General features: G+C 35.7%; 1 protein-coding gene across 2 annotated transcripts in view; it reads left to right on the top strand.

The window, feature by feature from the left end:
• Positions 1-12,523, top strand: part of COPS2 (COP9 signalosome subunit 2) — a 33,075-nt gene that overhangs the window by 3,207 nt on the left and 17,345 nt on the right. For both annotated transcript variants that reach the window (XM_072738495.1, XM_072738496.1), the window contains exons 2-3: positions 9,259-9,372; positions 10,431-10,508. In XM_072738495.1, the coding sequence (XP_072594596.1) occupies positions 9,259-9,372; positions 10,431-10,508 (192 nt within the window). The remainder of the gene's footprint in view (positions 1-9,258; positions 9,373-10,430; positions 10,509-12,523) is intronic.

The raw sequence follows: 12,523 nt of genomic DNA, 5'->3' as shown, positions 1-12,523 counted from the left end.
AATCTTTAAAAAAAAAAAAAAAAAGAAAGAAAGAAAAAGAAAAGAAACAAAAAAATTTAATTTGCTTGAGCTCTTATTTTTGAGACCTGTTTTATTTCTTTATTAGAGGCAAGAACGGGCTTTTTTTTTTTTTTTTAAGTAGACTCCATACCTAGCATGGAGCCCCACATGGGGCTTGAACTCACAACCTGAGCCAAAAATGAAGAGTCGGCTGCCCAGGTGCCCCCAGAAGCAGGCATTTTGTAAGCATGGGAATTTATGTAGCAGTGAATGGAGAAGTAGGAGATGGTACTGGTAAATGTCTTATTTGTTGGTCTGATGATCTAAGTAATAACGATACTGCCATTCATTAAATTAATAAGGCTATTGATACGTTAACTGTATTGTAATTCCACAGTCCAGCCACTAGCTTGAAGTTGCTTGGTACTTCTAATAGTCTTTTTAGAAAGGACTTAAGACAGACTGATTTCATATCGAAAATTACTCTTTAGGGCAGCCCCGGTGGTGCAGCGGTTTAGCACCGCCTACAACGGTTTAGCACCGCCTACAACGTGGGGTGTGATCCTGGAGATCCGAGATGGAATCCCATGTCAGGTTCCCTGCATGGAGCCTGCTTCTCCCTCTGCCTGTGTCTCAGCCATTCTCTCTCTCTCTCTCTCTCTCTCTCTCTCTCTCTCTCTCAATAAATAAATAAATAAATAAATAAATAAATAAATAAAATCTTTAAAAAGATTACTCTTTAATTGATCCTGTGATAGGTAGGGAATTGTATATTTGAATTTAAGTGTATTTCAAGGAAAAAAATTGTCAAAAAGGTAGAATAATTCCACTGGGTTAAATATATTGCCAAGGGATGCCTGGGTGGCACAGTGGTTGAGTGCTTTTAGCTCAGATCAAGATCCTGGGGTTCTGGGATTGAATCCCCCATAGGGCTCCCTGCAGGAAGCCTTTTTCTCCCTCTGCCTATGTCTGCTGCTCTCTTTCTGTGTCTCTCACGAATGAATAAATAAATATCATATTTTTAAAAAAAGAAAAAGAAAAAATAAAATAAAAAGATATATATTACCAAACTGTGAGCCTCATATTCTCCTAGTCAAGCTCATAGTTGTTACTAGTGAATGAGTGTTTACTAGTATTGGGGTTTGGGTGGGTTTTTGTTTTGTTTGTTTGTTTTTTGGCCTTAATATATTGCATTTTTAGTGCTCTAAGTGCTTCTTTTTTATCTACTTTTTTGAGGTGGGGGAGAGGTGAGTTGTAGCTGTAGTTTATCTTACAGAATCTCTTATTTGTCACCATTTTAATAAGATCAGTAAATGATGGCTTGAACTTTACTTTCTTGTGTTATAAAGAACCTTAAGACATAGTGTAACAAATTAAAAAATAATAGTTGAATTTTTAAAAGGTGCTTTTGAATTACTACAGATAGAATATATATTCTTTGAAAAAGAAGTGGTGATATAGAACAACTGCAAAAGAATAGCCTTAGGAATTTGTTTATTTAGTAGAAGGGCTGTCACTTGTCATTCATTGTGCATATAAGGAGCTTGGAAGTTCTGGGACTCTCTGGGACTGTTGAAACTTACAATTTCACAAACTGTGGGGGACCTTTAAGTATAGATTTTCAAAGTATATTGTTGATGGTCTGGGCCAGTGTTTTTTATGCTGCACACACATTTGGAATTCTACATATACTCTTCATGAAGAAGAAATTTGTACAGCTGAGGTTTCTAAAAGAAACTTAATATGTTTAATCATAAATAATTGGAAACAACTCCAAACTATCCATAGTAGGAGAATACTAGTACTATTAATACTAATAAGATAATAAATAAATTACGGGGTATCCATGTGATGGAATATTATTTTGGCATTTCAGACCATGCTCTAAACAATACTTAGTGATATGAAAAACTTTGGTAAATTGTATTGGCCAAGACTCTTGGGCATAAGAGACAGGAATATTTTCAAACTAGCTTAAAGTCAAAAGAGCATGTATTGGTACACATCACCAGGAAGTAGAAGTATGGCTGGATTCATGGTTCAGATGATGGTGGTCGGTCTTTTTCTGTCTCTCTCATCCTGGCCTGCTTTCCTTGCTGTATTGGCATAATTGCCTTCACATTGCACCACAAGATGTAATGCAACATCTTTCTAGTATTATAACCCCAAAGGCAAAAGGATGTTCCTTGCTAGGGCTAACAGCAAAGCCCTAGAAAGGACTTTTATTGACTCGGAGATCCGTGTAGCCTTCTGTGAACAACTGCAGAGAGGGAGATAGATTGCTTGCCCTCCTCTGTGGGTAGGGCATTGTAATCCCTCTCACCTGGGAGAGGAAGGGGTGATCAGCAATGCTGTGCAGTGCACTATAAATATTGGATGGGAATAAAATTAGGTTGAGTGGGAAAATACAGGAAAAAAATGGAAGATCTGAAAAGTGTCAGGAAAACTAAAATTTGTGTATTTCTTGCAAACTTTTCACAGTGAATCTGTATTTTATTGCTGAGGTGAAGGGGGGGGGGCAGATTCTAGGGTACAAATGATGAACAAAAATCTTACTTTGATCATGAGAGCCCAAACAATGATTTTGTCATAGCTCACAGTTTTTTAGAGTTCTTAACAAATTATCTTCAAAGAACCTGAAGCATGTAGCTTTTTAAAATAGGTAATACATGCACATAGTTCAAAATATAAAATCTTTCCTTTCCATTCTTATTCCCCGTTTGTCCAGTTCCCATTCCTCCCATACGTAATCAAATACATGTTTTTATCTCCTCTTTGTTTTTAAACCAGGATATAGCCTATTATACATACTGTTCTACACTTTGTTTTTTTAATGTGCCTTAAAAATTATTCCATGTAAGTACGCAAAAAGCTCACATTTCTTTTTACAGCTCTATTGATTGTATGGATGTGCTGTACCTTATATAACCAGTTCTCCCTTTATAAGCATTTGGCCTGTTTTCTTTTGCTGTTATAAACAATGTGCAGTTTTGTTTTGTTTTTAAACTTTAGTGATAGAGTTTGTCTTTTGTAGATGTCAAAACCTATTTTGAGTCAGGTTTGATAAATAAGTTGGGCCATAAAGCCGATGATACTCTTTTAGGTTAAAAACATCTAGTGAAGTTTTTCTTCAGAGTTTCAGAAACATTACTTAATAATCCATATCAGTATAATGATTGGAATAATTTTACTACCTCTTGAAATTACTACTTCAAAGATAGACATTGGTTTTGAATATAAGGGTTTTTTTTTTAAGATTGATTGATTGATTGATGAGAGACATAGGTAGAGACACAGGCAAAGAGAGAAAGCAAGCTCCCTCCGGGGAGCCTGATGTGGGACTCTATCCCAGTACCCCAGGATCACAACCTGAGCCAAAGGCAAATGCTCAACCACTGAGCCACCCAGGTGCCCCTGGAATATAAGTTTTGATGCATTTCCAAAAAATTCTGTTGCATTACCTCGTAGGTATACTCTGTATAATAAGATTAGATAGGTTCAAACAAGAATAACTAAAATGATAGGTAACAGGAAAAAGCTCTTACATGCTAAGGATAAGGTAAATTTAGGGCTTTTATCCCTAACTGAAATCTGTAAACTGTGACTATCCAGCAGCATGAATTTGTGCTTATGTATTATATCTCAAAATGAACATATGGACTTAAGGGGGAATTAGAAAGTTCCTAGGATTCACCCCCCACATTTGATAAGAGAGAAACTAAGCATCATGTCTGAGTGACTTACTTAAATTTACAGGACAAATTAGTGGAAGAATCAAAAATATAGCCCAAGTCTCATGACATTTATGATTTCCCTCTTTGGAAAATTTAATTTGAAGACTGAAAGTTTGAGACAAATAAAAGAATGTTCTGATTTACACCATAGATGAATTAGGACCATTAACTTAAGTTAAATTTTAAAAACTCAGGACAACTTTATGAATGGCTGAACCACAAACAACCACCTAGCACTTGTATTATATCTAGTCCTTGAAGATAATGAGATCTTGCCCTTTTGCCTCTCTGTCCTAGACATCTAGTACAGCTGTCCAGACATGGTCAGGGCTTGGGAAGCATTGTTAATGATGAGTCTTGTGTTCCTAGAGCACATTTCAAAAACCTCTGTTAACAAGGGACACAGGAATAAGTAGAAACTATGAAACTGACCCTGATTAGCAGTAGGTGGATTCCAACATAGAGTCACAATTGCCCCTGGCTGTTTGTTGTATTCTTGTGTGTGATTTTGAAACATTCACCCACTTTTCATTTCAATTAAGCAAACATTCGTTCAGCATTTTTTGTTATACCAGACTCTGGGGATGCCAAAATAAGAAAGAGAAAGTTCCTGCTTTCTGAGAAACTCAGTAGTGAGATGAGGGGAGGTGGAAACAAACAAAACACTGAACAAGGCTCCATGTTACAGATGCCTGTCATGTAGAAGCATGACTAAGGAGAAAATTTCTTTTGCTAAGTAGAGCTGGAGGAAAGAACCACAAGGTAAGCCTTGATGAATACATTTTCCAGGAGTGTTAGGACATCATAGGAGAAAAGTGGGACGTGTGTTAAGAGGGTTGTTAGTTTAGAATTCCTAGCAGAGTTTATGCCAAAGCAGAGATTTTGAATTGTGTGGCACATTTGGGGAAGGAAGACAGGTTTGGGTGGTGTGCATGGATCACAGATTGCTTTGGGGAGATGTTAAGGCGTGAGTTATTAAATAAGTACTTCAGTGGGTTTTAATTTTTTAATCTCTCTAACAGTGTTTAACTGCTTTTCATATATTGCTTAATTTTGTTTAAAGCAGTCTTACTATGTTGATTGAAATAGCAGTTTCTCTTTTTAAAAGCATTTTCTTTAAACTTTTACAAATTTTAGTTATACCCTTCTCATCTGATGTAATTCAGATAACAATATTTGATATTTTTGTGTAGTCTCTGTTCTAACAACACTGTGTGTAACCCAAGTTATTAGAGATAACTTTTTTTTAAGATTTATTTATTTAAGAGAGAGAGAAAGCTCAAGTGCAGGGAGGGACAGAGGGAAAGAGAGAGAAAAATCTCAAGCAGACTCCACGTTGAGTGAGGAGCCAATTTGGGGCTTGTGACCAGACCCAAAAACATAAGCCAGTCACTCAACCAGCTGAGCTACCCAGGTACCCCAGTCATTAGAGATAACTTTTATTTCCCTTTATCCTATGCCCATGTGGTGGGTCCTTTTTATTTTACATCCATAACATCACCTGACATCTTCTGTACTTATTCTATTGCCTTCTATACTTACTCTGTCCTTCCTTTTCTCTCTGCCCCACTACTTGGAATCAAACTTCCATGTCTTTTAGCCAGACTTGTAAGACTACCCAGTGGGCTACTTCATTACTACCAGAGTACTGTTCTTAAAACACAATCTGATTGTTTCCCTGTAAAATTGTTCAGCGGCTTCACTTAATCTAAACTCCTTGTTAGACTTCTATTGTCTTGTTCCTCAGTCTGATACTAGTTTATCTCAAATCAGATCTTTATACACAGCCCGATCTATTTATTCATGCTTCTTTCAAATATGCAGTACCATTTCAAGCTTCCTTGCCTTTGCACATATTAACTGTTTTGTTTCAGGTGCCTTTCCTTATCCCCAGGCAACTCCCATTCATACTTTTAGACCTGCTTCAGGTAACTTTTCCTTCTCGAACTCACTCCTTTCTTTGAGCTGCCAGTATACCTACTGTGTGTCTTTATTGTGTTATAGCATTGCTGTTTCATTTGTGTATCTGTCTCTGACCATGAGTAGCTTGATGGGAAGGTTTTTTGGGTTTTTTTGGTTTGGTTGTTTTGTTTTGTTTTGTTTTCAGATTTTATTTATTTGAGAGGGAGCACAAGCAGGGGGAAAGGCAGAGTAGGAGTGGGAGAAGCAGACTCTGGGTCCAGTCCCACATCCCTGGGATCATGAGGGCTGCTGAAGGCAGATGCTTACCAACTGAGCCACCCAGGCACCCAGAGGGGAAAGATTTAATTTGCATTTGTATGAGCAACACTTAATTGCTGGTATATGCTAAAGATCATTATCATTGAGTGTCTAAATAGGTATCAGTAGACATCTAACCAACAGAATTATTCTAAAGACTTCTCAAAATATCTGTGTAATAACTGAAGAATAGTTGCCGTAGTACACAGCTTGTAATTGATTGAGCTGTATATGAAGGTTTGAACCTGGTTCAAACCATCTGAATACACTGTTGGAGATCGTAACAGGGGACTGCCTGATTATAAGAATGCCAGTCAGTAACATCAATTCTTACGTATTTATACATTTTGACAATAGCATTTAAGAATTGAATTGCAGTTATGCAAAAATGTTATACATGCCACTTCTTCATCCATATATAGTTGATCTTTAAACAATGAGGTTAAGTATGCCACCACTCCCAGTTGAAGTTCCGTGTATAACTTTTTATTCCCCTCAAATTTAAAGTCATTGCCTACTGTTGACTTACTTAATAACAAAACAGCCAATTAACACATTTTCTATTATATGTATTATATTCTGTATTCTTACAATAAAGTAAGCAAAGAAAAAGTGTTATTAAAGTCATAATGAGAAAATAGATTTACAGTACTGTATTTATCATGGGAAAAATCCACATGTAAGTGGACCTATGTAGTTCAAACTTGTGCTGTCCAAAGGTCAGCTGTAATATGAAAAATGAAGAGAATATATTCACAAAATGTTGAGGACTTGATTAAATCTTATCATAATCATTGTGATTTGGGGGAGTTATAACATCTAAAGTTTAGAAATATTAATCTGGAGCCAATCAGAAATTGTAGGTAACCAGTCTTGTACTATAAAAGCATTCAGTGAATGATAAAGAACTGTATTAGACGTGGTAGAAAATGTAAAGATTCCTGTCTTCAGTGATGCATAATCAGTTCAGTAATTCCTGGGTAACAAATTTTTAATTTTTAAAAATATTACTTTATCTACTTCCCTCTTCTCATACCCTGGCCTACTAAGTTGTTTTACTATATAATCCATTATGGTCTAAAAAAACAAAAATAAATGGACTTTTGGGTGAGAGTCCAAATTCTTAGACTTTAGGATAGATACAAATCAAAAAAAAAAATGTCCAGGTTTAAGGATGTATTCTGAAGATTTGAGTTGTAGAAAAATCATTTCTTGATCTAGTTAGCTGGTCCTGTAAGTTATTGAACAGTTAGCTAGAGAAGACTTGATTTCTGAAGGTATAAAGTAGGTGTTATAGCTGTGATTCCTTATTCCCAAAGCTTCCCTCAGGAGGTGATACTATGCAGTAGTAGTTATCTGGATGAAGAGAGAGGGAAAAGAGTTTTGGCCACTTGTGTGGTAAGGCCAGGGTGGCTGCTATGGAATGAATCAGGGAGAGCTGAATTAAAAGTCAGTAAGATTTTGATGATTTTTGAAATTAATTTTAAGAGCAATATGAAACCATTTTTTAGAAAAGGAATGTGCTTATTTACATTTTATGAAGATAATGCTGGCTGCTTACCATGAGAAAGTTGGAACTTGAAAGTTAAAAATGAGAATGGGAAAGCTGTGGAGAGATGCCAGTGGCTTGGTAGGCTAGGGTGGTGGTGAAGAGGAGGGAGTAAAGTACATGAATTTGAGATGTATGTTGAAGATAGAATCAAAAAGGACTTTTTATGTTCAAACAACGTGACTGCTTTTAGTTCTTTACTTGCCTCTGATGGTGCTGTTTTGTATCTGCTATTCTCTTACTACCCCTCTCCTTGTTTCCTCTAGCAGGCAAACTCCCTTGGGTCTTTCAAAACCTAGTTCAGAAGCTGTCACTATTACAGTATTGTTTGATGAATAGTTTATTAAGTCTTTATTAATTGCTTTGCTAGTTTGCTAGTTTGGTTGGTTGTAGTCAGACCTAACTTACAAGGTCAAGAAGCGAATGAGTGATTATGAAATGTATTCATCACCCAGAATTTGACCTCATCCTAAAGAGAAGCGATACAAAGGATTTTCATAAAGTTAAACATAACAATTCCCAATCAAATCTCGAAGACTTGATTTCAAATCAAGTCTTCAAATCATGAAGCATCCATGCTTCATGTCCTTACACAAGGAAATAATTGTCCTCTAGAGGGTGCACATTACAAAACCTCTGTGGTCAGATAAAACTGATTTTGTAGTAACATCAAACATCCCCCTCTATCTGCCGGTCACAGGAAAAAGTCATTTTATATTCATGTATTTTTGAGCACTCTAGCATTACACTCACTATACTTTATTCATTTTTTGGCCTTTATGAAATATTATAAATTTTTCATGAATAGCTGAAAAAAATTATCAAGTATTTGGAATTAGAAATAACTGTAATAATAATAAAAAAGAAATAACTGTAGTAGTGTTCTTGTCTTTGTGTGTTTACTTCTTAATTTCACATGAAGCTTGCCTTTTGTAATGACTTGTAGTTGATGGAAATAATTTTGTGTCTTCCTAATGATTTTCATTATACTAATCTATGTAAATTTTATAATCCTCATCATTAAACTGAATATCTTGGAACTATTAAACTCTTGTTTATACTGCTCCACAAAATAGTTGTTTTATTCCAACTTTCTACTTTATTGTTTCAGTACTAAGAACTGAACTTATGTGATGAAAGTCACATAAAATTATGTAAATTCGTTTTCTTTTAGTTTGATTTTTTTTTATTTGTTAAAGCTAGTTAGAGTGTATTAATATAATAAAAGCTATTGGGTAATGTGGAATGCACATAAAGCAAAAATTTGTTATTAACATATAATTATATTTAGCAATAAATTACTCTGCCATGTATAGATTATCATCGTAGATGGTCAGGCCATGTTAGAAAAATGAAACTTAGACTTAAGGAGTAGAGAAATTTTGATTAGAACAAAATGAATATTAGCATTTATGTAATAATTAGAAAATATGATTATTTTTCTTGGGCTCTGTGACCAATAAAAGGTTAACCACTGCAGAATTGGGGGGTCATTAACCAGTATTATTTCTTTGCATTTTACTTTTCTGTTAATTCTATGGAAATTGTAGTTTTGATCTGAAAGAAACGCTTCTGTTGATTTTGGCTTTTTCACTTGTTTTTTGAATAATGATTAAGTATCAATGGCATTTCACCTATTTGTGCAAAGTTGCTTTGTATAAATGTGTGGTTTTTGCATCTTAACAGTATTCACTTTTTATGGGGCAATGTGTAGGGTTTTTTTTTTTCATTTTAGTATCTCTTTCTAACACACAGGAATACTCTGAAGATAGTAACTCCGAGCCAAATGTGGATTTGGAAAATCAGTACTATAATTCCAAAGCGCTAAAAGAAGATGACCCAAAAGCAGCATTAAGCAGTTTTCAAAAGGTTTACTTTTTTTTTCTGATTGATTCTGTGGGGTTTTTGTTTTTTGGTTTTTTTTTTTGGTTTTTTTTTTTTTAAGATTTTATTTATTTATTTGAGGGAGAGAGAGAGAATGAGCTAGAGAGAGAGCACAAGCCAGGGGCAGGCCGTGGGGGGGGAGGGCGAGGAGGCTGAGGGAGAGGGAGAAGCAGACTCCCTGCTGAGCCTGAAGCCAAAGGCAGGTGCTCCCTCTTCCTCTGCTTTTATTTTATTTATTCATGAGAATACATACAGAGAGAGAGAGAGGCAGAGACACAGGCAGAGGGAGAAGCAGGCTCCATGCAGGGAGCCTGACGTGGGACTCGATCCAGGGTCTCCAAGATCATGCCCTGGGCTGAAGGCGGCGCTAAACCGCTGAGCCAGCTGGGCTGCCCTGATTCTGTGTTTTAAAGTTTTTTTTTTAAAACAATATCTTAGAGCAAGTAAGTTCCAAGTGATTTTATCTCAGAAGTGTGTTTTGGAGACCGAGTGATAATCCTGTAAATAAGTTTGCATTATGCAGTACAAAGAGATGTTCCAAAGGGGATATCCTGTTGTTTTTTCTAGTCAAGCTATGTATATATATAGCAGGTCTGTTGTCCTGAAAAGCTAGTATGATTTTGGCAGAAGGATACCAGCATGATGATCAATAGTATTATCCCTGCAATTTTGTTCCTCTTTTGGGGGCCAGATCACACAGGTGTGGTTTCACTATTAAATAATGTGATTTCTTGACTACTGATACACTTTTGGATTTATTCTTACCAACAGATTATTCAGAGGGGAAAAAAGGGCTTCTGGGACTACAGAATAATTGAGCAGTAGTTCTTATTTAATTTTTTGATGAAGAAACTTCGAAATAAGCTCAGTTACCCTTAGGCATTTTAAGATGTTTCTTTCTTAAAGCCTTTTAAAAATGGCCTTGAGCAGTGGTGGAAATGTTTGTCATGTATATGATGTAAAATTAATTCAAAACAGATATTGGTGTCATTAGAAAATAACATTAGCATTAATTCAGACTAAACATGTCTTCTATGTTTTAGGTTTTGGAACTTGAAGGTGAAAAAGGAGAATGGGGATTTAAAGCACTGAAGCAAATGATTAAGATTAACTTCAAGTTGGTAAGATTTGTTTTGAGGGGCAATAATTATTTCATTATTAAATGAAATTTTGTGGGTAAAAACCTCGTGGCAACAAAATGTCATTCTACCTCTTTAAAATAATTGTTGATATAATTCTCTATTTAGCCTACTTTTCATTTGTGATGACAGTAACACGAAGTAAAAATTCTGCATAGGAGTCAAACTTTTCTGTTTAAGAAAACTTATCCTCTAGATACATATCTGGCTGCATTATTAACAGAATGATTTTTCCACAAACTATTAGTGTAATTTTGGAGTTTAGAAATTCTACTTTGTATTACAAGGAGTTCCTCTCACTGGTAAGGGCCAAAACTAGCAATATTCTCAACTCCTCTCTTTGTCTGTCTCCCCTCAAATAATCCTTTGGTAAACCCAGGTGTCTTTATATATCTTGAAAATATATCTAGTATCTGACTGCTACGTGACCATTTTACCTCTACTACTCTGGTCCAAGCCAACATTCATCTCTCATCTGGATGATTTCAGTAGCTTCTTAACTGGTTTTCTTACTTTTATCCATGCTTTATTAACAATCTGTTCTCCACAAGCAGCAGAGTGATCCTTCTGTTTTTGTTTTTAGAGTTATACTTTTAAAATATAGGTCAGATTATGTCATTCCTTTGGTCTACATCTTCTAATCAGTCCTACTTTCCTTAATAAAAATCCAGATTTTTACTATGGCCCATAAGGCCCTATGTCAATTTATCCTTTGCTACCTTTCTGATCTTATTATCTCTTCTCTCCTTTACTGGGTTCCTTGCTGTCCTCATGTCATCCTAAGCATGTTCCTACTTGTAAACACTTGTATTTGCTGTTTCCTGTGCCCCAAATTCTCCTCTCAAATAGCCATGTGGCTCTTTTCAGAGTTCTTTCAGTGTTATCATATATCAGGATGGCTTTCCTCTTCCTTTTATGGCATTCCTTTTATGTAAGACCAACTTACATAAAATCTCATCCTTCCCATCATCACTTATATTCATCTTACTTTTTCTTCTTTTGAATGCATCACCACCTGGTCTGTTTACTTAGTGCCTTTCTGCTGCCTCATCCTCAGAGGCTATAAACTCCGTGAGAGCAGGACTTCGTTTTATTCACTGTTACATTCCTACCACCTGTAATAATGGCTGACATTTAGTAGATGCTCAAATATATTGTCATATGAACTTGTAGAGAAGCTGGGATTGTCATGACACTGTATTCTTATGGAATTGCTAGTCTTAAGAGTGCAGAGTAGAGGTGGAGGGTAAAATGAATAGATGAGAGGTCTAGGGACAGATATGAACCTTTAAGATCCCTAAGGATAGAGGGGTTTTTTCTTTTTTTTTTTTTTTTTTGGAATAGAGGTATTTTTGAGAAAAATATTAAGTGGAGCTTAGCAAAAATAAATACTTGCAAATGGAAGAATAGCTGATAATATTTTTTTTTAAGATTTTATTTATTTATTCATGAGAGACACAGGCAGAGGGAGAAGCAGGCTCCATGCAGGGAGCCCGATGTGGGACTCGATCCTGGCACTCAAGGATCACATCCTGAGCTGTAGCAGACGTGCTTAACCACTGAGGCACCCAGGAATTCCGATAGCTGATAATCTATTACTACTTTCTTTGTTTTCCTATCTCTATATTTCTCATATGTCTCCTCCCTCTCCTCATTAACTTCTCTATCCCATCCATTTGAAATCAATTTTCAATTCCCTGAATTGACTATTACCTTGTCCAGTTAACTTCCACTACTCTTGCATCGTATTCTTGACATACTCTGGCATCCTCACTGACCTTCAGTGGGAGGGGCCCTCCATTATTACATCTACAGAAACTATCCACAAAATATTTTAGCTCATTCTTTGCCCCAAAATATCAAGACTATTCAAAATATGTTAAACATTAATAAGTATATTGTATGTTGCATTTAAATATAGTTAAAGAAGGGAGAATGTCTATCTTGAATTTAACCTTTCTAGTTCTGCTGATATTCTCAAAAAGTATCTTTATGTT

The sequence above is a fragment of the Vulpes vulpes genome, chromosome 15, assembly GCF_048418805.1.
Source record: "Vulpes vulpes isolate BD-2025 chromosome 15, VulVul3, whole genome shotgun sequence".
Taxonomy (NCBI): domain Eukaryota; kingdom Metazoa; phylum Chordata; class Mammalia; order Carnivora; family Canidae; genus Vulpes; species Vulpes vulpes.
The sequence above is the reverse complement of the archived record's forward strand: the minus strand, read 5'-3'. Positions and strand labels throughout refer to the sequence as shown.